This window comes from Coregonus clupeaformis, chromosome 14 (assembly GCF_020615455.1).
Source record: "Coregonus clupeaformis isolate EN_2021a chromosome 14, ASM2061545v1, whole genome shotgun sequence".
NCBI classification, from domain to species: domain Eukaryota; kingdom Metazoa; phylum Chordata; class Actinopteri; order Salmoniformes; family Salmonidae; genus Coregonus; species Coregonus clupeaformis.
The window spans coordinates 29,579,534-29,605,981 of NC_059205.1; the positions used below are offsets into that span (position 1 = coordinate 29,579,534).

At 38.2% G+C, this 26,448-nt stretch overlaps 1 protein-coding gene across 6 annotated transcripts in view; it reads right to left on the bottom strand.

Moving 5' to 3' along the window:
* Window positions 1-26,448, bottom strand: part of LOC121581038 (acid-sensing ion channel 1C) — a 275,500-nt gene that overhangs the window by 4,464 nt on the left and 244,588 nt on the right. For 2 of the 6 annotated variants that reach the window (XM_041896371.2, XM_041896370.2), the window contains exons 1-9: window positions 19,453-20,731; window positions 15,973-16,123; window positions 15,435-15,562; window positions 9,548-9,698; window positions 9,320-9,376; window positions 4,109-4,262; window positions 3,797-3,888; window positions 3,337-3,416; window positions 3,018-3,089 (exon numbers count right to left, since the gene is read on the bottom strand). In XM_041896371.2, coding sequence (XP_041752305.2) covers window positions 3,018-3,089; window positions 3,337-3,416; window positions 3,797-3,888; window positions 4,109-4,262; window positions 9,320-9,376; window positions 9,548-9,698; window positions 15,435-15,562; window positions 15,973-16,123; window positions 19,453-20,139 — 1,572 coding nt within the window. In that variant the 5' untranslated portion in view covers window positions 20,140-20,731. Of the gene's footprint in view, window positions 1-1,151; window positions 1,205-3,017; window positions 3,090-3,336; window positions 3,417-3,796; window positions 3,889-4,108; window positions 4,263-9,319; window positions 9,377-9,547; window positions 9,699-11,792; window positions 11,921-15,434; window positions 15,563-15,972; window positions 16,124-19,452; window positions 20,732-26,448 lie in introns of those variants that run through there. The other 4 variants (XM_041896369.2, XM_041896368.2, XM_045224796.1 and 1 more) reach the window with 4 other exon arrangements.

The window sequence follows — 26,448 nt, forward strand, 5'->3', positions numbered from 1 at the left end:
GCGTTGCAAATGCCATGCTCTACCAACTGAGCTACACGGGACCCATAACATGACGTTAACCATCGTTGATGCATTAGACAGGAAGGAAGATGGTTGAAAGCATAGAGTGCACACATTGACAAAATAATTAAATACAAATGGTATAACATATAAAGAAAAATTATTACATTGGTAGTGCAGGGGACAGTTACAGTAGGTCAGGAATGTTTCACGGTATCGTTAGAGAGATGAACGAATATGAGAGAAAGATAAGAGGGGTATGGTATGAATGAAGGAGGGAAAGAGAAAAGAAAACAGTTTTTTTTGTCCTTATCTCGATATTAGTATCTTAATTCGTACATGATCATTGACATACACATTATGTTTGCATAAGTTTAGTGCAACTGCGGTTGTTTCAGTTAATATATTGCTGATATGTGGGTTCAAAAGAGGCATTAGCCATTGATGTAGATAGCTATTCCAGCAGATGAAGAACCATTTCATTGGGTGCAAACTGCATTGCATGCAGACCTGTGATAGCATCACCAAGGAATGCATCTAGTGATGTTATTGGGCACAGGTTCCAGTACAATGGTCCCCTAAAATGGACCTCGGTCCTGCAGGAAAGCTAGTAGGAAATTATATAGATGATCCCTGCGGACCAGCTTTTGTTGTACTATCTACAGCAAATTCTGTATATATACATTTATATTTTTCTCAGGAAACTGCATTTTATCCTAAGGGAAGGAAAGCATCTTCATTATTTAGTAAAAACAAAAAGAAGCATGACTGTATTGCTGACTAGCAAAGTCCCAAACTTTCTTAACAGATGTAGAATCCAACCAACTCATTGTTTATAATAAACCGATAATAATCTCGGAATGCAAATTGATTTACGGCATTGAGAGTCATTGATTTCAAAATGGTCTCTACAGAGGAAAATGCATTACATTGGCTATAATAAGATTGACCTATTGCTGTGTTGGAAAAGCACATTTATAAAGTCATCACTACTTGTATGTTTTACATCTCTACAAAATCAACCACCAAACCAGCTTTAGGTGAACCAACATCTCGTTAACCAGAAAGGAAATGCATGAAATGGTTCCCAGAATGTCTGAAAAAGAAGGACAGTATGAGAGGGAGGATCTATTATCAATGGGGTTTGCTACCTGGGGGCATGATTAGGCGTGACACCAGGGCTGGTTGGGTTCTCTGGAAACTCCTGGAATAGACATGATGAAAAAAGAAAGATGAGGGTGACCAAAAAAAAATCCAATGCAGAGCTGATAAGTAAAACAAGTGGCTCCAAGCAAGTTTGTCTGTGCAAAATGGCTAGGCCTACAGCCCTGTGTAATCGATTAAGTATAGAGAAGAACGCTGCACACCAATACTTAAATGTCACAGAGAGCTACCTCCGTTCAGCCATTTGATTTCAATGAAAGTTACAAAATCAAATCAATTTGAGAAAGCAAGGTACCATTGCTAGTCTCTGCCATGTATGTTTCGTAATGCTTCAAAAATGGTAGACATTCATTGAAATTAATAGAAATCACAAACATACTGTATCTTGATATGAAAATGGTTGCTATTTGCTCCCTTTGTTTTACATGCCATCTAATGTACTATGTAAAGTACATAGTCATAGAACTATCATACCACTACATTTAACATTCTTGTGCCTGACTTATTTTAGCATACAGTAGGTTGCACTGGCTCATACTGTTTTCATTTAGCACTTTATCTCATATAGATTGATTGATTGGGTGGTTAGAGAGGAGAGGGGGTGAATGGAGTTGGCAGAAAAGAAGGAGAGGTTTGGGGAACATGAGAGTCAAAGGTATCAAAAATGGCTTTTCATTATGTTTTAAAGCAAAGAAAGCCTTCAATAATGGATGATTCCATGACATGGGTGTATAAACTATATGTGGTAGTGAAACACAGCATTACATCCACCTAAAGCTCCATGTCCTTGTTTCATGTTGCAATATGTGCCTCTAGTTAGTGTGTGTAATATAATATAGTTGGCTACTGCTGATTAAAACCATCTAAAGCCTGAGGAAAAACTTGATGTGAAATGCCACAAAGGTATTTTTTCTACTCTACTGCAACAGGCATGGAAACAGGGATGTTTTTATTCAATGTGCCGGATGTAACTGTTCAGAGATGATGGGTTCCACCACTATCAAGCTGAGAGCCCAATTCTGATATTTCTTTTTCAATAATTTGTCTTTTGACCAATCACATCAGATATTTTCCTAGCTGATCTGATTGGTCAAAAGATCAATTAGTGAAAAGAAATCTGAATTGGGCTGCCTGTGTAAACGCAGCCATAGTGCTCACACAATGTGTATATAATGACAGGATTCGATGACTAGAGTGGATCTTTCATAGGGTACATCCAGTTGAATGATTTTACTTTTCTCTATCCTTTGTCACATAGAATGCTCTGAATAAACCTGACATATCCTTTTATTTGAACAAACAAAAATACAGAACCATATCTATGAATTTAATTATCAAACACATCTTGCTATTTCAACTGTCTAAATTACTAAAAGTCAAACTATATCCAAGTGTCCAAATCTATGATAACTTCCTCTCAACAACAGAAGTGTATTTTAAAGCTTCCTTACCGTTAAGTCTTATCAAAATAGAGAGTTTTAAAATAAATATCAATAGGGAAAATTCCTTCTTGGTACATGCAGCTGCAGTTATCTCAGGAGTGGGGCCAGGACATCTTTTCTCTAACCTTTTCTTCCACATCAGCTTATGGGCCAAACTCCAAGACTGAAGCAACCGTGCATGTAGATAACATGCAGAAACAGAAACCCAGGGCTTTTTCACTACCTTGGAACCAGGCTTTGGGCATATACTGTATATAACTAAGGAAAAAGTACTCGTTTTGATTTGCGTTCCACATCTGTCATTGACTAGTCATGAAAAAGGCTTGAGTTTCTGACACATTACATTGCGTTACTTTGTTTGTAGTGCAGTGCAGAACTACAAACCAGTGCATTGTGGGAGACTCAAATTACCAGATTGTCGCTAGGACAACGCTGTGGTCGCTTCTTGCGCATGAAGTAACCCAAAACTTTATCCTTAAATACCTAAATAAAAAAACATATTGTTAACATCACAACAATCCAGACACATGCAAACAGTTAAACACACTTAAACCCAAATAGACAAACAATATCATTAGGTCAAGGGCTTGTCTTCTTTTTGATTAAATTCAGACACTTCATCATCATGAATGAATTGTGTACTTTCAACATACAGTATAACCCTTAACTCTACAGTACTACTTGACAATACTTTTAGGTGATTAAACAAATGTGAGTGCCTCCACTTTACCTCATATAAGTAGTCAAATATTTCCAGTATTGTTAAAACACTGGCTCCAATGAACAGACCCATCTGACCTCCGATGTCACCTGAAAAGAGGATGACAGATGAACAGACATGGACAGGCAAAAGCACAGTCGGTCAGGTAATAGCATAGTGCATAAAACCATTCTTGAAACATTTACTTTAAGTCTTAGTATCTCAGCCAGCTGAGCAGAATTCTGAAACTGTGAACTGTCCATCCAGACGTAGCTTTTTATCTACCTCTCCTGACTGAGTGCTCTTTTCAAGTACAATATAAAAATGCATTCGGCCGAGACTTACAGGTTTAAAAGAAAATAGCCTCAAAAGGAGTTTAGCCCAGCATGCATGTATTGCTTGCAGAGGATTTGATGTTTAGGTCTAGTACGTTTCCTCTCCGTCTGTAAAAACAGATAATGAGCCTGGTGGAAGAAAAAAAATCTCTCACCAAGCAACCCTGCAATTTCATACGCTTTCTTCTGCTCAATCTTCTCATAATTCAACGCCTCAAAGAAGATGTCCAGGACTAGTACGTTTTCTCTAGAGACAAAAACAAACAAATAAAAAAGGTGTTACACTGTAATGTACATCTTAGAGATACAATTAATTGATTTAATTTACCAATTCTGAGACATTTTGCATTACTTTTCAATTTGAACGTGACCTGTGGATAACAGTATCATGCTTAATTTATTATTGATGCAAACGTATGATCGCTATGTCACTTCTGTTAACTCACTTTAACTATCCAGATACTTACCCGATGTATTGCTCAGTTTTGTTGAATTTCTTGGCCAGATATTTGGCAGAGGCTTTACTGGGTATTTTCACCATGGACAGCTCCTTGCCATAGCGTATCATGTTGCATGGTGTCTCACACACACAGTAGTCATTGTCTTTTTCTACCAAGAAGTCTGTGGAGGATGACAATTGAATGGGAGTCTATGTTTTCAAAAAAGGTGATAAGAATATACAGTGCCTTGCAAAAGTAGTCATCCCCCTTGGCGTTTTTCCTATTTTGTTGCATTACAACCTGTAATTTCAATGGATTTTTATTTGGATTTCATGTAATGGACATACACAAAATAGCCAAAATTGGTGAAGTGAAATGAAAAAAATAACTTGTTTAAAAAAATTCTAAAAAATAAATAACGGAAAAGTGGTGCGTGCATATGTATTCACCCTCTTTGCTATGAAGCCCCTAAATAAGATCTGGCACAACCAATTACCTTCAGAAGTCACATAATTAGTTAAATAAAGTCCACCTGTGTGCAATCTAAGTGCCACATGATCTCAGTATATATACACCTGTTCTGAAAGGCCCCAGAGTCTGCAACACCACTAAGCAAGGAGCACCACCAAGCAAGCGGCACCATGAAGACCAAGTAGCTCTCCAAACAGGTCAGGGACAAAGTTGTGGAGAAGTACAGATCAGGGATGGGTTATAAAAAAATATCCTAAACTTTGAACATCCCACGGAGCACCATTAAATCCATTATAAAAAATTGAAAGAATATGGCACCACAACAAACCTGCCAAGAGAGGGCCGCCCACCAAAACTCACGGCCCAGGCAAGGAGGGCATTAATCAGAAAGGCAACAAAGAGACCAAAGACAACCCTGAAGGAGCTGCAAAGCTCCACAGCGGAGATTGGAGTATCTGTCCATAGGACCACTTTAAGCCGTACACTCCACAGAGCTGGGCTTTATGGTTGAGTCGCCCTTAAAAAGTGTTTGGTGTTCGCCAAAAGGCATGTGGGAGACTCCCCAAACATATGGAAGAAGCTACTCTGGTCAGATGAGACTAAAATTGAGCTTTTTAGCCATCAAGGAAAATGTCTGGCGCAAACCAAACACCTATCATCAACCAGAGAACACCATCCCCACAGTGAAGCATGGTGGTGGCAGTCATTGTAAATAAGAATTTGTTCTTAACTGACTTGCCTAGTTAAATAAAGGTTAAATAAAATAAAATAATAATGCTGTGGGGATGTTTTTCATCGGCAGGGACTGGGAAATTGGTCAGAATTGAAGGAATGATGGATGGCGCTAAATACAGGGAAATTCTTGAGGGAAACCTGTTTCAGTCTTCCAAAGATTTGAGACTGGGACGGAGGTTCACCTTCCAGCAGGACAATGACCCTAAGCGTACTGCTAAAACAACACTCGAGTGGTTTAAGGGGAAACATTTAAATGTCTTGGAATGGCCTAGTCAAAGCCCAGACCTCAATCCAATTGAGAATCCGTGGTATGACTTAAAGATTGCTGTACACCAGTGGAACCCATCCAACTTGAAGGAGCTGGAGAAGTTTTGCCTTGAAGAATGGGCAAAAATCCTAGTGGCTAGATGTGCCAAGCTTATAGAGACATACCCCAAGAGACTTGCAGCTGTAACCCTTTGGGGGGGTAGGCATGTTGGTGGTAGGCATGTTGTGTAAATCAAATGATACAAACCCCCTAAAAATCCATTTTAATTCCAGGTTGTAAGGCAACGAAATAGGAAAAATGCCAAGGGGGGTGAATACTCGCAAGCCACTGTAGCCTACAGGAAACAATTCACTAGAGGCCTCATGACAAAAGTAGTGCAATTCAAAAGTTCCTTATTTCGAAATTGTATAAAAGCTTTATTACTAATATTTCAAACTACAATGTTAGAGAAGCTCTGACACCAAAGGCAAAAAAATATAAATATTTAGACTCTTGGAACGACTTAGTATACTCATTTGAATGAAAAGCCATATCTTAGACTGGCCAATAAAAATAAAAGATTAAGATGGGCAGTCTGAGATATGGCTTTTTGTTTGCAACTCTGCCTAGAAGGTCAGCATCCCGGAGTCGCCTCTTCACTGTTGACGTTGAGACTGGTGTTTTGCTATTTGAAGAATCTCAAATATAAAATATACTTTGATTTGTTTAACACTCTTTTGGTTACTACATGATTCCATATGTTTTATTTCATAGTTTTGATGTCTTCACTATTATTCTACAATGTAAAACCTTGTAAAAATAAAATAAAAACCCTTGAATGAGTAGGTGTGTCCAAACTTTTGACTCGTAGTGTACATCATGGAAGACTGAAATATAACAAATCCTTTTGACATAGAAACACTGTATTTTCGGTGTAAAAAAAGAAAGAATGCTTATTAATTTATTAATTATGAAATTATGAAAGGTATTAATAACATGCCACCCATGAGGCCAATAGGTCATTTGACTGCAGGAAAGGGGTCTACTTACGTAAAGGAATATTAGTGGGAATATAGCCATAATATAAACAATATAAAGGAGAAAGGAATGTGGATGCTATTTCTCAAAAATCTATTACACTTAAGTAGGGACCGGCACAGAGTCCAGTAGGATAGTGTCACAAGGCTACATAGTCATAGGCCTATACTTCACCACTGATGGAGGGAATACAAAGCTGTCCTTGATTGTGAGCTAGAATGAAATGTTGAATGAGGGCTTGTTTCTCAGAGTGGGTGAAGTTATTCCTGACATAGGGAATAGAGTCCTCAAGCTGGTCAATAGGCCCATGTGGAACGAACATACATGGAGCCCTAAACCCACTTTTCGTGGGGACAGATGGGTTGCAATCTCTAAAGAACAGTTTCAGATCAATGTGCAAATGAATTGGTTGAAACGCGTTGCAGTTGTGCGTCCTGATATTCAGGCTGATTTGCTCCTATATGTATTATTTGTATATAGTTTCTGTAAGTAGCTCGCTAAAGTTTATTGCACCGTACTGGCCGCCTACTTGTTTTCTTTCTTCAATCCAATAAATAAAAATAGCACACTAGACACTGTAAGAAATAAACATTTTTGAGAAATAGCATCCACACACAGGGGCGGCTTCATCTCAATGTATTTTTCAATTTTAGGCTTTTCAAATACAGTGCCTTCAGAAAGTATTTATACCCGTTGACTTATTTACATTTTGTTGTGCTACAGCCTGAATTCAAAATATATGAAATATATTTTTGTTCTCACCCATCTAAAGCAGCCACCACCATGCTTAAAATGTGAAGAGTGGTACTTAGTGATGTGTTGGAGTTAAGATAATTTCTTTGACACATTTTTTGCAGTTTTACTTTAGTGCCTTATTGCAAACAGGATGCATGTTTTGGAGAGAAAAAAATTATGTACAGGCTTCCTTCCTTTCACTCTGTCATTTAGGTTAGTATTGTCGAGTAACTACAATGTTGTTGATCCATCTTCAGTTTTCTCCTATCACAGCCATTAAACTCTGTAACTGTTTTAAAGTCACCATTGGCCTCATGGTGAAATCCCTGAACGGTTTCCTTCCTTTCTGGCAACTGAGTTAGGAAGGATGCCTGTATCCTTGTAGTGACTTGGTGTATTGATACACTATCCAAAGTGTAATTAATAACTTTACCATGCTCAAAGGCATATTCAATGTCTGCTTTTTATTTAAACCCATCTACCAATAGGTGCCATTATTTGTGAGGCATTGGAAAACCTCCCCGGTCTTTGTGGTTGAATCTGTGTTTAAAATTCACACTTGACTGAGGGACCTTACAGATAATTGTATGTGTTGGGTATAGAATTGAGGTAGTCAGTCACAAATCATGTTAAAGACTATTATTGCACACAGAATGAGTCCATGCAACTTGTTACGTGACTTGTTAAGCACATTTTACTCCTGAACTTATTTAGGCTTGCCATAACAAAGGGGTTGAATACTCATTGACTCAAGACATTTCAGCTTTTAATTAATTATTAATTTGTAAAAATGTCTACAAACATAATTCCACTTTGATATTATGGGGTATTGTACATAGGCCAGTGACACAAAATCTCAATTTAATCCATTTTCTATTCAGGTTGTAACATAACAAAATGTGGAAAAAGTCATAGGGTGTGAATACTTTCTGAAGGCACTGTATATTCCATTCTCCTTTCTCTTGTTTATATTATAGCTATATTCCCACTAATATTCCGTTATGTAATTAAGCTTTTATATGTGTTTTTTTCTGTCTTAATAATAATAATAATAATAATAATAATTATTATTATTATTATTATTATTAATTTGTAGAGCACATTTCCCATTCTCAATGCACATGTGAAGCTTGTTGGTTGCCTGAGTCTGTGCGCAAATCATTTGACCGATGAAGTTTGAGATGATTTATTCCCTTTTATTTATGAAAATAAGCTGTAACTGTCCTTCATTATTTATGATTTATTTATGTTATTTTAGCTTCATTAAATGGATTTATATTTTGGTATTTCTATCCCCCCCCCCAAAAAAAAATGAAAGTACATTTTACAGTAGCCTATGTATTGCCTACCTAAAACATCCGTTAATACATTTGAAGTCCTTCAAAATAGAAACTACGTATCCTATTGTTAGAAAGTTTAATATAAACTAGACATAGGCTACTGTGTGTGGGGCAGGCTAAATAATTACAACCGAATAGGCCTAATTAAAAGAATAGTGATGAAGGAAATGAAAAATGCTAGGCAGAGCATGCCCCGAGTTGGTGGCTGAGCCGTACTAGATCGAAATTGGAGCGGGAGAGAAGGCAGACACAAATTCTGCTCTAATAATGCTCTGCTCCTTGCTCCACACTCGCCCACTAACATGCTCTGGCATTCAAAAGCAGCCCTGCTTTAGGCATTTAAAGAACTGTCAATGAATAATAATAATATCAATGGATGGAATTAGTGAATGAATGGCTGCAGCAACCATTACACGTAACAAATGAGGCCTAATTAGATAAAATAACAATTAAATCGTTTTTAGCTAAGTCATTCAAACAATTTAGTATCTCTAAGATACTAAGTCGTTCACACAAGATACTAAGTTATAAGTTACGAGATAATTCCAAGAGTAAGTATTTTGTATTTTTTTGCCTTGTGCTTCAGGGCTTCCGTAAAAATGTTGTGTGGTGTATCTACTAATAACAGGTTCATATTCCTAATATAGATATCATGACCATTGTCTGCCTTACCTAAAGCTGGGTCTGCACAGTCTTTATACTGCTCGGGTGTGCATACCATTGAGGTCCCTATTCAACAAGAGAGAAAGAGAGGGGGGGCGATAAAATAAAAATGTCAACTTCATCCCATTAACATCCTTACATATTTCCATGCATAACAACAACAACAACAACAGAAAACATTATTAATCATATTCCATTGATGAATCATGTGATGGTCAAGCCAATGTGTGTGAGTACCGGGCATGTGGACCATCCTGCAGTTACAGTTCTCCACCAGGTAGCGTGTCTCACAGTCGATACGGCAGGCTGTGATGCTGTATGTGGAGAAGAACTCTGAGTCGATGGGAGTGGACTTGCAGTCTCCCCAAGGGGGAGGGAGGTACTGAAGCTGGGACAGAACAGAGCACAGGTTTCCCCTCAGTATATTGGCACAGTATAGGAACCACTGTCAACAACAGCTAGTCAAGCCCAGCCCAGCGGGAAATCCAACATAAAAAGTGCACACAAGCAGACAAAAAACAAACAGAAACGTATCAAACATTTAATAAGGGAACATAATGAAATAAATACATATTTTCTGGATGCTGTTCACATCTACAAGAATATTCCACTCAGACGACGGTGTAGCTGATAAACACAGCTCACAGAAGCAGCAAGCAGACACCATGCAGTAAATCACTGATGCAAGTCAGTTCTAGTTCTGAAAGGAAAGCAGAGTACCATGGGGGGTATGGAGACAGGGCAAATAGAATCTGTAAATATGTAACTTCAGTCTGGACACCACAATCAATGGAGAATTATTGTTTTAAAAACGTCCCAGGGAATGTTCTACTGTATACAGTATGTAGTATGTTTATGAGGTTTTTAGATGAATACAATGGAATTATTGTCTTGACAGACTTTATGCAAACCTTGACTTCCTACATTTTAGGAATGAATGTAGCTGATTATGATGTACTGAATGGTAACAAAAACCACAATGTTATTCAAATTATGTTGGATGGGGTACTTTCCCTGATAAACTATTTGCAGTGTGATATGATACAAGCAGTACACAAAACTTCACTCAACACTTTAAAAGTCTAACAGTACTATCAAATCAAATCAAATTTTATTGGTCACATACACATATTTTGCAGATGTTTTTGCGGGTGTAGCGAAATGCTTGTGTTTCTAGCTCCAACAGTGCAGTAGTATCTAACAATTCACAACAATAGAACAATACTAATCTACTTAACTAAAGTTCATTGTTAAGACATCCAGAAAGAGTAGCTACTTTTCTAGTCTCATTATAGTCAAAGTGACACATTATCTTCATCAGTCATTTTGTGCATTCAACAAACAGTATTGCTAAAAAAAAAGCTGATCAGCTGTACAAGCAATCAGTCATAATTGACCTGGATACCAACCCAACAACAAGTAATGCCGGGCATACTAAACGACTTTCAAAATTCTAACATTGTTGAGCCTCACATTAAACGACCATCTTCCCTGTAGTTTTTTGTCTTGCCAACTTAGTGGTGCGCACACTAATAGATGTGGCAATGACAAGTTTTGAGAACGGTGATCAGCAGTTGCCAATGAGAGCTCGCCAGAGAAGAAGCCGGTGAGATGACGCTGTATCGCATCACCCAGAATGTGTAGACTCTCAAGCAGGAGCAATGACTACTACTAGCATGCGTTTATGCTTGCCTTTAACCAAAGCGTCTCATCGTTACAGCTCTGGAGTTCACAAGTAATGTTATTCAATTCAAAATGTATTGGCTAGATATTTCAACCGTCTGTGCCACATCGTTTAGTGTGTGCACCATTATGTGTGCAAGACAAAAAACTACAGGAAGGACGGTTGTTAAATGTGAGAGGCTCATTGATGTTAGGATTTTGAAAGTCGTGTATGCCCGGCATAAGTTATGAAGTGACTTAAAATTGAAAACTTGATTAAGTCTTCACTAAGCCTACAGGCTCTCACAACCATTGTCCCCGTAGGAAATAAAAACCCAGAGCAAATATCAAGTCCTCTAGATGGATAGAACCTTACTCTAAAAGGGTAATAAAACCACATTAAACACAACGATTGGCCATTAGGAGACATTAAGCAGATGAAGAGTATCCTAGCAGTATGCAACATTCAAATACAAAGCCCTAAACAACAAAACAAACAAAACAACTGCACAATAATATTGGTTGCACCATATACAACAGCTTGTATGAAGACAAATAATGGATAATGAATACTGAATGTGTTAGCTGAAGTGGAAAGGATAGTATTATGTGGTGCTATTCCATAGTGATGGTAGTTATGATGAGACAGAAGACAGAGATGAACCAGCAAGGTACAGACATTGAAATGTAGTCACTACATCCACATGGAGGGAGGTGATTGGTCCATTCCGTCATGAAGACTTGAAGGGGGAGTGTAATTGGGTGGCTCTTAGCTTGTGGCATACATGCAGCATACCCAGACAGACATACGGTACGCTACCCGCTGCTCTTGGGAGGAAACAAACGTTTGGAAGCCGGGGGCGACCCCAAAGCCCAGCTGGTGGGGGAAAGGAGGCTCTGACTGAGTGTGAATCTGAACCTTTACTCCGGCCTCATAGGACGTCTCATCTGGGGGAGGGACCAGTAAACACGTCACCACTAACAGAGAGCAGTAACAGTGATGCATTAACGAATAGGACAGCATCTGTCAAACCCCTTGGTTTGGACCCCGGATATAAGCAGTCAGCCAGCCTGTAGGTGTTGATCTTACTGAGCCCCAAAACAGCTGTGCCCAGGTCTGAGGACTCCAGCCCAAAATTGTTTCAGAAACATTGATTTCTTGTCATTCAGCCATCTTGCAATAATTAATCATACCCACTCAAAGCTTGATTGGTGGACATGTTTGTAAACATAGTGTTCCAAATTTCAACAGCAAGTGATTCTCTGTTTTGGTGGTGTAGAATTAATGTGTCCTTTAAAGGCTGGTTTTAGGTCAGACTTGTCTTCCACTGAGATTGGGAGAGGGTTACATGTTTGTATCATGTGGTTGTAGTGAGGTAGATATGGGTGGTTCTGGTGAAGGGAAGTATGATAAGTCATATGTTTATCAGTTCCTCCGAAAAGGGTTTGAAAAGCTTTAAAGAATCGAAGGATATGGGGTTAAAAAATGTATCAATCAATTTGGATTGATTTGAGATGGTGATACTAGTATGATAGATGAATCCTATCAGATTTAAATGGCACAATAATGAATGCAGGACAATTAATGTCAATTAATTGCTCTAGTCATTAGAGGAGACTAATTTGCATATCAATTGTAAATAACAGCTATTTTACAAGGAAAGTCAGTTGAATTCAGTTGTTTGGATTGTGGTGTCCAATAGTCTGTTTTAGAGATGCACTGTATCGATAACCTCATGTTATTCTTTAGAATATGGAGAGAGGGGTTTTGAAGAGCCCCTTGATAGAAAATCTTCTTCGGGATAAAATAACTTGTTGAATAAGTTGTAGGTCAATGTGTAAGTTTATGTATTAAAATATTTTTCTGGTAATGATTTATAATCCTGATGATTACATTTTTTTACTAATTCAGCAGGAAAAGTTATACAAACCCTGAACCCTTGAGTTTTCACTGACTTCTCAAGAGAAACTAAGTTGTGACTTGTACAGCTAATTAGATGTGTATCTTCAAAGGGTGTATAAAACATGACATTGCGACTCCAGTGACACTTTGTTGAGGTCCTTCACAATAAAGTGGTTACCAAAGGAAATATATTTCTAAAGATCACAGCTGTATTTCACCTTCCTGTCACTGTTTCAAGTTATAATCACAGGATTTCATAAGCTGCAGGCTGAGTGGCATGTTATTGCAATAGATTTGATAGTGTGTGTTGTTGGGGTAAAATGTTCTGTTGCAGTCTAATGCTATGTAAATGCTTGAGTTGAATAATACTATATGTACTATATCACTGGTAATTTTTTGCTGTCTAGTACCCTCTTCATACACCGTACAAAATAGTGATTTGTTACTGGCTCCTTATCTAAAGGCCCAGCAAAGGCTGAATTCTTGTTATATCTATTTAGGCTCTAAAGATCTTATCACTCCCGTATCTTAGACACATAGGCTGTGAAAACTGGTTAGAACCTGTTCTTGTTTGTACAATGCTTTAAGAAATTGGAGCCAACTACCCCTTATCTCTCACGTAAGCTTGCCTACCCCTAGGAAGGGTAAACTGCTCTTTGTGTAGATTAAGTATAATTAATCTGTAATAATTAAGTTCCTCTCCGGTTTCATCCTGAGTGTGAGCTTCCCTGCAATTGCTTGAATAAACTCTTATAAATGGAATAATGAGCTCTGCCTGTTCCTTGGAACGAGTTTTCCTCAACAGTGTGATGCTACAGTATTATTTATCCTCTTAAAATGATTATGCCGTAGTACAAAAAACACATTTTTTAAACATATTTTGATTTGGTTGGGTTTTGATGTGAATTTCAATGTGGGTAGTATGGGCATGTACTGTACCTCCCTGTTCTATTATTGAAATCCAGGGAATTGTCGGGAGCACACCCCGAAAGTAATTATTTCTCTCTCTCCACTGATTACAGGGAAAGGACACTGCTAAGAGGGTCTATTAATGACCCATAGCATTAGCCAATTAGCTATTTGAGATTCAGGCTTATCAATTTTGAAGTCTACAAGACTGCATTATTTTATCACGAGATGAAAAATCAACATTTGAGGTTGACAAAGCCAAAAGTAGTCGAAAGCTTAGAATTCTAATTAATGAATGTTTGATCAAGGAAATTGATGTTTGACATTCACTGACATGATCTGAAATCTGTGTACTGTACAGTGTGCCAAGGGTGCTGTTATCCTGTCCTATGGTTACAGTTAGTGACAATGACAGGACAGTGAAATAGATGACCAATGAATTTGGAAAAAGGACGGCCATTGTGAACACGAGGAAAGCGGACTTCTTAGGGACGTTTCAGTTCAGTTCGGCATAAAAATGACACTTGAGGTCCTGACATCTGCCCTATTTTAATATTCGTATTCAACAACTGGTTGATGGCTACTAGAGAATATTGCTCCATTTTGACTGGTCACAGGACCCATCAGAAACAGGCTACTGTATAGGACTGTGCTTACAGGCACTGTAGCCTATAGATAAGTATTTTTTCAGCTCTATTTCAATATCATCTGAAATTGATCCACACAAGGTAAATTAAATCCTTAGAACATATCTTTGATACAATGTACCAGATATGCTCCATCATCCATGATTTTTATTTATACTGAGTGGAGTTGATTTAAACGAGAGAGCTTCTGAAGACGTGTAATTTCTGCTGAATGTGTGCTACTCTTGGGAGCCAATTCTGACTACACTTGAATCACGGCCAGTAATTCAACCTTAATACTTTTTTTGTCCTCTCTTGCAAAGCCATGATGATTGTGCTACATTGCCTTTTTGTTACACCAGAAAATGTAAAGTTCACACTGAAATGGTTTTCCTTTTTACAAAAAATGTTGACAACGGCTTGCTATGATTCTATGCATTTTGTGAAAAGCAAACCAAAGTCTTCTGAATGTTATTTTTCTCTCTACATAGTGTTATTATGATTGACTGAATCCAATTTATGTAGCATTCAGAGACCTTATGCTATTTTTCTCCCATCCCAAGTGGGATCAGTCATTGCCAGCAACATTATATGGAAAATGTACTTTTGAGCTGTCAGAGATGTGTGTGAACTGCCTGGGGTACACTTTAGCTCTGGCTCACCAATAACAGTGTAAATAAATGTATAGACAGTGTCTGCTTGGTACATCCAATCCGTCTTTCCCTCTGTATCCATTGTTGGATACATACTGGGTAGCAAATATCCCGTTGTTAGTACTTCAGTTCAGAATCATTAGACTGTTTTTGTTCAGGTTTAGCTAATGCCCTGGTTGCATGTTATTCCATGCATGAATGGTAAACAGAACTGATTTTGCTCCAGGCTCTGAGACACAGAGGTATAGCCAATGACAGGAGGAGGAAGAAGGGTTGGAGGTTTGGATAAAAACACAGACAAAAGCAGAGCGAGAGGAGGAAGGAAGGAAGGAAGGGAAAGGTGTTTGTGAGAGAGGCTGAGCATTAGGTACCAGTTGCTGCTGACATGACACAAAAGTTTGAAAACCAGGGGCCACACCAAATCCCAGCTGGTCAATGAAAGGAGGCTCGTCCTGGCTGTGGATCTGAACCTTGATGCCTGCTTCGTACGAGGTCTCGTCTGTGGATACATACAGCAGGCCAGAGAATGTAACAACAGAAACTTCTGCTTCTCTTCTTACCCGGATTGAAGGCATTAAGTGTTGTATTGGGAATGGGATGTTTTTTTTACTGGATATATGTTGTTGTGATAAAGCCAAATGTTGAAATGCACTGTTAAGAAGGAACCCTTTTTCCCAAGATGGAGACATTAAATGTTGTGTTGGATAAGTGTTTGAACTACATTATCTGTTGTTGTAATACTGTACAGGTGAAATTCTGTACTAGGAAGGCACCTTGAATGCATGTCAGTTGGCTGGTTGATTTTCAAAGTTGATTCTACCATGGCCCAAAGTCCAGTCATTACTACATTAATGGACAGATTAGTTATTGTGGTTCTGACTAAGTGGAGTCATACGACTGGGTACTCACCTGTCTCTCCCCAAACAGGTAAGTATTCATCCTGTTGGATATCTAACATGATCTCCAGCCCATTTCCTGTCCCGCCTTTTAACGTCGTCAACAACGGGTTGCCGTCCAAACCAGAGTTGAAGGTGTAGCATTTCCCATACCGCGTGTAAATCTGCAAGAAGAAGAAGGTAAATGACATTAATTCAATGTAACAACATTGTTTTTTTTGACATAGCGAGTAAACAGCACAGTCACTTTGTGTAATGGTCGCTCTCTGTCTTGCTCTCTGTCGAGACTAATTTACTGTAAGTTGCGGTTGGGGATAGGGTTGCTGGGCAGGTAAGCTTCTCAGGTAATTATCAAAGAAAACACTGAACCAAACAAGATGCTATATAGATTGATGAATGAATAAATTAATTAACACCTGTAACATGGCAACTGGCAATCTTTACCTAGCCCCATTTTGTATTTCCCCTGAGTAATTTAGATACTTCTTTAGGATTTATTTACCATTAAAACAGAAAGTTCTAAGTAAGCAATATAGGCAACCCCACCCCACCCTCTCCCATCCCACCTAACCCTCTCCCATCCCACCAAACACTAAATTAAGTTGTTCAAATACAATGTATTTTATTATGGGCCCTTGGAAAGCATTAATTTATGCCAATGCAGCTCAATGGTAAACTAATATTAAATGTTGGTGCACACTATATTTTGCCTGCAGCAAATACCCAGCTAGTTTTACTGATTCAAAGATGTACTGTGCTGATTTTCCAGTATAGCAGCACCATGTTCTTTTAGCACCATCTCTCACAAATTACGTTTCATGTATTTTTCTTCTTCAATTTTACAAATTCTCTCCGAGATGGGCAACTTTGCTCTCATGTCTGCCAACAGAGCATAAGTAAGCCTTAGGAGCTTCTTACAATGCTGCATCTGGTTTTGCATAACTGACACTCATGGCTGGTGAGCTATTACTTAAAACTAAAAGTTAAAATAGATAACGGCGATAAGGGCTTTAAATTGTAGATCAATTTTGTGTGTAAGTTATTTAATTTCACAGAGGTGGAATTGATTGGCCATGGAGTGCTCTGAGGGTTTTATCTATACTAAGCATGTATGTCATACAGTAATCATCCACATGTATCTTAATAACCACAGGACAGGAAAAGTGATTAATAACTAAGGTATAGGCACATACAGTGTCCATACAGATGTAGGGTCTTAATTTGACATATATTGTCACAGCAAATCTATCCTGCAACAACAGGATTTTAACGTTTTGTCCATAATGTTGCTTGATGGGTGGTTAGGCTATTAGCTGGCCAAAAGTAGGCTACATGAAAAGTGCAATACTATTACTATAACCGTGTGTTAGTGTGGGTTTTCAGTGAATGTATGTAAATCACGAAGTTCATCTGCATTTCCTGCGGTGCAGGAAACTTCTCAGCAACAAAAGAGTGATCCAATTAAGATCCTACATCTGTACAGATGGACATATTGTACATCCAATATCATGGGATGAGACCTGCTTGCCTCTCTTGTTTTGCTATTTCAACTACCATGTAAAAGGTACACCCGTTTGTTGGGAGAATTTTGTCTCATCTAACTAAGAAGGCCTTATGATGGATAAGGTCACCACTCATTTTACACTGCCAACTCCCATTTGGTTTGAGCGGGGCTTAATATGTCAGTATTTAATAGCCACTGACAGACATTAGCATGGTCCAGACAAGCCCTTTGCTGGAATAATCAACATTGCTGTTCCTGGCTCAATGCTCTGGTCCCACAGCTATACGTTTGAAGAGAAACAGGTAACCCATAGGGAGGAATCCTATGCCGTGGGCTACAGATTTTCCTTTCAATATCCATTGTGGTGAAAGTTTTAGAGAGAGGGATGCCTCTGACAGCATATTAAAGCCTCTCTCCAGAGATCAGAGTCAGTCTTCCATGTCCCATCTCAGACCCACATGGGCTCAGACAGACATGACAGGGCTTCAGTTTCCTCTCTCCTCCTGTCCATAATGAGGCCCTCTGAGCAACCGGCCCCTGCCAGAACCAAAATGGCAGCTGGAATTCTAAAGCTTTTAGGTTTAACCTTAGAAAATCCATAGCTTCAATATAACATAATTCCTATAATGAAGCCTTGCATGCCTCACATTGAAGTACCTAATCTTTGTGGAAAATCTTTGTCAAAGCTGTCAAAAGATGGCACCTAAAGACAAAAGTCTTCTTTTAGATGGAATTTGATATAATCCAATAAAACTTGAAATGACACACAATCAAAATCTCTGTGTCTGTCAGCTACTTAAAGGGATAGTTCACCCAAATTATAAAATTAAATATTGGTTTCCTTACTCTGTAAGCAGTCTATAGACAAGGTATGACAGCAATCCATGCTTTTGGTTTAGGTTCCCTGGCACTGTTTTAGCATGCTAACGTTTTAGCATTTGTGGCACAAATCCCATTACTTGAATGGGATTTGTGCCACAAATGCTAAAACGTTAGCATGTGGAAACAGTGCCAGGGAAACTAAATAAAAGCATGGATTGCTGTCATACCTTGTCCATAGACTGCTTACAGGGTAAGGAAACCAATTTGTCATTTTGTAATTTGGGTGAACTATCTCTTTAAACACAGATCCCAAGTTGTCTATTCATATTTTTTCAAATCCTATACTGTTGATAAAGTGTTTAAGTCTAGTTTGCTTTTGAATGTGACTAACAATGACATTTTCTTTTCATGTATAATTTTGCATCAATCTGTTTTAAGACGGCTAATAGCTTTGAGGTAGAATGATTGAGAGTAACCAACTGTTACAGACTAGTGCAGTCAGGGGCTTATTTTGACTGATAAGCCATCCACCTCTCTGGGAAATAAGCTCATGAAATGGATGCACAGTGTCAATAGAACGTCCAGATGTTTAATTTGAGATGCTGAAACTTTCATTAGTACTCATTTATAATGTTTGAATTATTGATGCCTTCATTATTCTTCCCTCTAGTTGTTGCTGCTGTTAAAAGAAAGGGACACAAAGACAAAGATGGAGTGGTTTGAATAGTAGTTACTAAAATTCATGTTTTGAGAGGTAATGTGAATGTTATACTGTACCACTGTGCTTTGAAAATCATCCAACATGCAAACAATATGTAACTGTGATCTATGTTAGCAAAATAAAAAGGAACAGTATTTCTACCCGATCAGTACCATCCTATAAACTGTGTGTATCTGTATTCTTTGTATTCTTACAATTCACTGAACAACTATTATGTTGTATAAGCAAAACAAAAGAAAAGGACAAGACAAATTCATCTGACATGATACCGGTAGCTAGCCTTAAAACTTCAATGCCTTCAACCTTGCCTAGAGAATACCTGCTGGTGTGAATATCATTCAAACACACCATTGAATGAATTATTAATACCTTGTACACAAAATGCACATCAACAACCCCTCACAGACATCTTTCGTGATATCTCTAGGCTATATTACTTTACATACGGTGCTGAAGTTCTGGTGAGTACATTTTCTCCCCCGGAACCTGCATTCCAGCAACATGTCCTCCAGTTGGTGGCCCAGCCTGCCAATCATCTCGGTGGTGTTGACATGGTAACGAGGAGGCGGAGTGTAGCCGTTGAAGTCCAGCAGGCTGAGAAGGTTGTACTTGTGGTTGTCCCTCAGAAGGGCCAGGCTCCTCTCCATAACCGTGTGGTTCTGGTGCATCAGGTCCATCCAGTAGCCGCTGTGGTACAGGTCAACCTTGGTCAGACTGGACACCCGGAACAGGTTGTGGTTGCAGAAGGTCACGGCCGGGAAGGACATGTTGTGAGCCCACTCCATCTTAATCTTGGTGACGGCTGGGTAGGACATCAGGTAGAGGATGCGGTTCCAAGACCAGGTGAACAAGAGACTCACACATACAAAAAAGGCCAGGAGCCAGAGGATCCGCTGGGGCAGGGTCTTTTCCGGGGAGAAGACGAACATCAGACCGTGGACCTTGGTCCTCCTCATGAAAGCTACGGTGGTCTCCATCCATGATTGTTTCAGCATGCTCTTCCTCCTCTTTCCTGTTTTGTTCTGGATAGTGGTCTCCTGGGCATCGTTAGGTAGAGACCCAGGGCTGATTGATTCTGATGTGGGGGCTATTACCATAATGATCTCTGTTCCAAGGCTACACATATGGTTCATGCCAAAAGGCAGTCTTTTTAGTCAAGCTTTGGGCTTTTCATTTTACATACAGAAATCATGATGGGTTCTCTGGTTGAATTGGTGTCATAAATTCCAGGCAAAATATAATATCCTTTTCGATGCTCCAGATACACACAGCTGTCCAGTACTTAGGCTTGAAAAGTCTTTGCAAACCAAGCAAACAAAAGGCATGTACTGTACTGTACTTTTTAGGGATACACAACTGATTGATTTACATCATGATTTAATAAAAAAAGCCGCATTCATTTCTCGAACGACAGAATTCTTCTTTGAATTATCCAACACCAGTCTCTCATCAACAGATTAATGGGTGTGATAATAACATGTTGCAGATGCAGGGGTCTAGTTCAATTCCAGAAGCAATCAGTCACTTAGGAAATGTGTAAAGACATACCCCTGTTGCTCAGATGTTGTTTCACTCTTTTTCCTCATCACCTTCTTCTTCATCTCTGCAATGAGACAATGCTGCTCCCAGTTTCCAGTGGTTCGTGCCTTTTGTGCAGAAGCTGCCTAGAAAGCACTCAACTCCTCCTTCCAGATTAGCTGGAGGAGATAGTTTTGGTCTTTGGACTTAAAGCAGGAATATAGAGCTATTTTACCCCCTCACTCTCTTCTCTCTACAGCCGAAATGGAAATGAGGTGGAGCCAATGAGTGAAATTGTTTTTCTCCAGTGCTTCTACATCTGCATTGCTTGCTGTTTGGGGTTTTAGGCGGGTTTCTGTATAGCACTTTGTGACATCTGCTGATGTAAAAAGTGCTTTATAAATAACATTTGATTGATTGATTGATGGAATAGGCACTCCAATTATGGCACAGATGAGAGTGGTTAAGGGAAAATGTATTTCCACCACACACACATACATATTAAGAGTACTCCAGAATAAAATACAGCAAAAAGTCCTAATGCAACAAAGAAGGGCTGATTCCATCCACTGATATCTACACTCTGCTAGTGCTGCAAAAGTAGCAGTTTGTTCACATGGATCGATAAAAACTGTATTATTGATAAACCAGGGAACAGCAAACCAGATACTAACCAATAGGCAAAAACTCAAATTACACCCTCAGAATTCTAGTTGAAAATCAAATGTATTACAGTAATTCAGCAATATCAAATATCACTTTTACTACTTATTTGTGGTTCTACGGGTCTTAGGCAGTTCTATATTTTAGTTTCACAAATAAAGTGCAATGAAACACAGGGAGCTCCTACACAATTAACAGATATGAAGAAAGCACCATTCTGTTGATTTGTTCAGACAGCCTCGCAGAGCCTCAAGAGCCAGTTAGGCAGAGAAAATTGGACCCAAGAGTATTGAGATCCATGTCATTTAATGACATAATCAGCACAGCACTTTTCTTTTCTTTCTTTTTTTTTGGGGGGGTGTAGATCAGCTTAATATTGCAGACAGATTGTAACTTCCATCAATGTAATTGTCTGCATCACTTCCAATCCCCCATGTTTATTATATGTATACATATATACAGTGGGGAAAAAAAGTATTTAGTCAGCCACCAATTGTGCAAGTTCTCCCACATAAAAAGATGAGAGTGGCCTGTAATTTTCATCATAGGTACACAGACAAAATGAGGAAAGAAAATCCAGAAAATCACATTGTAGGATTTTTAAGGAATTTATTTGCAAATTATGGTGGAAAATAAGTATTTGGTCAATAACAAAAGTTTCTCAATACTTTGTTATGTACCCTTTGTTGGCAATGACACAGGTCAAACGTTTTCTGTAAGTCTTCACAAGGTTTTCACACACTGTTGCTGGTATTTTGGCCCATTCCTCCATGCAGATCTCCTCTAGACCAATGATGTTTTGGGGCAGTCGCTGGGCAACACAGACTTTCAACTCCCCTCCAAAGATTTTCTATGGGGTTGAGATCTGGAGACTGGCTAGGCCACTCCAGGACCTTGAAATGCTTCTTACGAAGCCACTCCTTCGTTGCCCGGGCGGTGTGTTTGGGATCATTGTCATGCTGAAAGACCCAGCCACGTTTCATCTTCAATGTCCTTGCTGATGGAAGGAGGTTTTCACTCAAAATCTCATGATACATGGCCCCATTCATTCTTTCCTTTACACGGATCAGTCGTCCTGGTCCCTTTGCAGAAAAACAGCCCCAAAGTATGATGTTTCCACCCCCATGCTTCACAGTAGGTATGGTTTGGATGCAACTCAGCATTCTTTGTCCTCCAAACACGACGAGTTGAGTTTTTACCAAAAAGTTCTATTTTGGTTTCATCTGACCATATGACATTCTCCCAATCCTCTTCTGGATCATCCAAATGCACTCTAGCAAACTTTAGACGGGCGTGGACATGCACTGGCTTAAGCAGGGGGACACGTCTGGCACTGCAGGATTTGAGTCCCTGGCGGCGTAGTGTGTTACTGATGGTAGGCTTTGTTACTTTGGTCCCAGCTCTCTGCAGGTCATTCACTAGGTTCCCCCGTGTGGTTCTGGGATTTTTGCTCACCGTTCTTGTGATCATTTTGACCCCACAGGTGAGATCTTGCGTGGAGCCCCAGATCGAGGGAGATTATCAGTGGTCTTGTATGTCTTCCATTTCCTAATAATTGCTCCCACAGTTGATTTCTTCAAACCAAGCTGCTTACCTATTGCAGATTCAGTCTTCCCAGCCTGGTGCAGGTCTACAATTTGTTTCTGGTGTCCTTTGACAGCTCTTTGGTCTTGGCCATAGTGGAGTTTGAAGTGTGACTGTTTGAGGTTGTGGACAGTTGTCTTTTATACTGATAACAAGTTGAAACAGGTGCCATTAATACAGGTAACGAGTGGAGGACAGAGGAGCCTCTTAAAGAAGAAGTTACAGGTCTGTGAGAGCCAGAAATCTTGCTTGTTTGTAGGTGACCAAATACTTATTTTCCACCATAATTTGCAAAAAAATTCAATAAAAATCCTACAATGTGATTTTCTGATTTTTTTTTCTCAATTTGTCTGTCATAGTTGACGTGTACCTATGATGAAAAATACAGGCCTCTCTCATCTTTTTAAGTGGGAGAACTTGCACAATTGTTGGCTGACTAAATACTTTTTTCCCCATTGTACATACACACATACATACATACATACATACATACATACATACATACATACATACATACATACATACATACATACATACATACATACACACATAAACACACATACACATATACATATATACATACATACATACATACATATACATACATACACTTACATACATACAGACATATATACACATACATGTCCTTTAAAAAATGTATATTCCCCTTTATTACTTTCCAACCCCACCACCCTTTCCCTGATTGGAGTAAACTAGTGAACAACAATGCTTAGGCCTCTACATCCAGCTTATACTTACTATATACATTTTATGGACACAGTCAATTTTACAATAATTATATTTTGTTTGTTTTTTCTCCTGAACTGCTTCTACTCTCAACCTCTCCGATCATTTTCACGATGTCCATCCGGTTTGCTTCTATATGCCATATCTTTCTAATTGTGCTCTTTCACAAAAGCTCCCAACCTACAACCTATATACTTATTATGGACACAGTATGCTTACATTATTAGTTATTTTGTTATTAGTTGTTGTTAGTTGTTATTAGTCCTGTTCTTCAACTCCATTCAACACCACCCATCTATCTCTTAACACCATCCATATAGGATTTCTATTTGCCATATATTTTTCAACTGTACTGTGATGTTTTACAAAAGTTCTGAACCTTTCTATTCTCATTGTTTCTACAGATTGTAAATTGAAAATAAACATTTTTGCTAAAAGTATTATTATATTATTGATCGATTGACTATGACTTTTCAGATCACCCAGTAATGCTATCTGCAAGGTTAGCCATTCCTGGACCTGTGTCCAAAAACAAGCTACAAATGGACAGTACTAAAACAAATGATCTAATGATTCTATCTCTTCGCAGCTAAATCTGCAGAGCTGGGAAGATTGTATCCCCCACATAAATTACATTCTATTGGTAGGATAATTTTATATAATAATTTAAATTGAAAGATTATTTGTTTTGAATCCGGTGTCGTTTTGCGTATCAGTTCATAAAAACTATGCCATTGGATCGGTACGTCAAAAATCTCTTCCCAAGTATTTTGCAATCTATATGGGACGGCTGTCAATCCGTTGGTCCTTAAATGAAACTTATATACTTTTTTATTTATCACAGTTTTCTTTAACCAATTATGTTCTTTAATGCAAGGCCGACAGACAAGTTCCTTACTTTCTCCCCCTTCCATTTTTGCGGTAAGGCTGCAATTATTTGGTTGTAATTTTGGGTAGAGCAGACATTTCCATATGTTTTTGTTAGCTGCATGTGCGACATAACTCCACCAGTCCTAACGATGATATAATTTACGAAGATTATACTATATATTTATTTTTTGGTCCCAAATTTTTTTGGGGGGTCAATTAGTACATTTGAGTTTAATCACAATATTGGTTGCATTATTTGTTCTGTCATTTCTGGAGGATTAAATTGAAATTGCAACCAACTTTCTATGGCTTGTTTTAGAAATAGTGATATTTGGGAGATGATTTCCTTTTCAAATAACTGAAATTGAGAGGTTGTAATCTGAATAAAGGGAAAAAGGCCATTCTTAAACATTGGGTGAGACAATTTTACTAATTTGCTAGAGAACCAGTTTGGATTTCAGTATAACTTTTGTATGACTGAAGCTTTTAGTGATAGGTCTAATGCTTTAATATTTAATAATTTCTGTCCTCCGAATTCATATTCATTATATAAATAGGCCAGTTTAATTTTGTCTGGCTTGCCGTTCCAAATACAATGGAACTGTTCGCTAGGCGTAGGCAAGACCATAAGCAAATAGGTAAACTGGGATAATACTAATTTTAAAGTGTTAATCAGGGTAATTTTTCCACAAATTGACAGGTATTTACCTTTCCATGGTAGCAAGATCTTATCTATTTTTGCTAACTTTCTAAAAAAATGTATTGGAGTGAGATCATTTATTTCCTTTGGGATATGTATTCAGAGTATATCCACATCGCCATCAGACCATTTTATTGGTAAACTACATGGTAATGAAAAATTGTATTTTTTAGTGATCCAATACGTAATATAGTACATTTGTCATAATTTGGTTGTAATCCAGAGAGGTTAGAAAATTTATCTAGATCCTCTATGAGGCTGTGGAGGGATTCTAGTTGTGGATTTATAAGAAAACATGAATCATCAGCGTACAATGACACCTTTGTTTTTAAACCCTGGATTTCTAATCCCTTGAGATTATTATTGGATCTGATTTTAATAGCTAACATCTCAATGGCCATAATAAATAGATATGCCGATAGTGGACAACCTTGTTTCACTCCTCTTGACAGTTTAAAACTTTCTGAGAAATAGCCATTATTTACTATTTTACACTTAGGGTTACTATACATGATTTTGACCCATTTTATAAGAGATTCTCCAAAATGTAAATGCTCCAGGCATTTATATATAAACCCCAGTCGTACTTTATCAAATGCCTTTTCGAAGTCTGCTATGAATAGCAGGCCTGGTTTCCCAGATTTTCCATTGTGTTCTATTGTTTCCAGTACTTGCCTTATATTATCTCCAATGTACCTTCCATGTAAAGAACTTGTCTGATTAGAATGAATAATGTCCGACAATACCTTTTTAATTCTATGCGCTATACATTTTGCTAGAATTTTTGCATCACAACACTGAAGTGTAAGGGGCCTCCAATTTTTTTAAATATATATATATATATATATATATATATATATATATATATATATATATATATATATATATATATATATATAGAGGTGACAGCATTGGAAATGCTTTTGGCGGTTAACCTGCTTCTGTTTTGTGGGTGGCACTGTGTGCTGTTTTCGTGCTGTTATATATATAACTATTTAAAAATATATATCTATTCAAATATCTTGCATATCTTATTTTCCATCTTTATCAATTAATATGCGTAATATTGTTGACAGTTCATGCGTAGGATTTTAACATATAACCCGGATTGCCATTGTATTACATTTAATTTTTGACAAGCAATTATTATTTTAGCAAACAATTATTGTGGTTCATCCTATATTCTCCCTAACATCCTTACCCCCTTTGCAACAGATGTGGGATAAACACACACGCACATACTCACATACTCTAACACACTCAACCCCTTTCCTCCACAATCAACCATAAAATCAGATGCTCAACGGTTGTTACATCCCAGAGCCCCTCAAGAAAGGACCTGATTTACGAATGCATATAC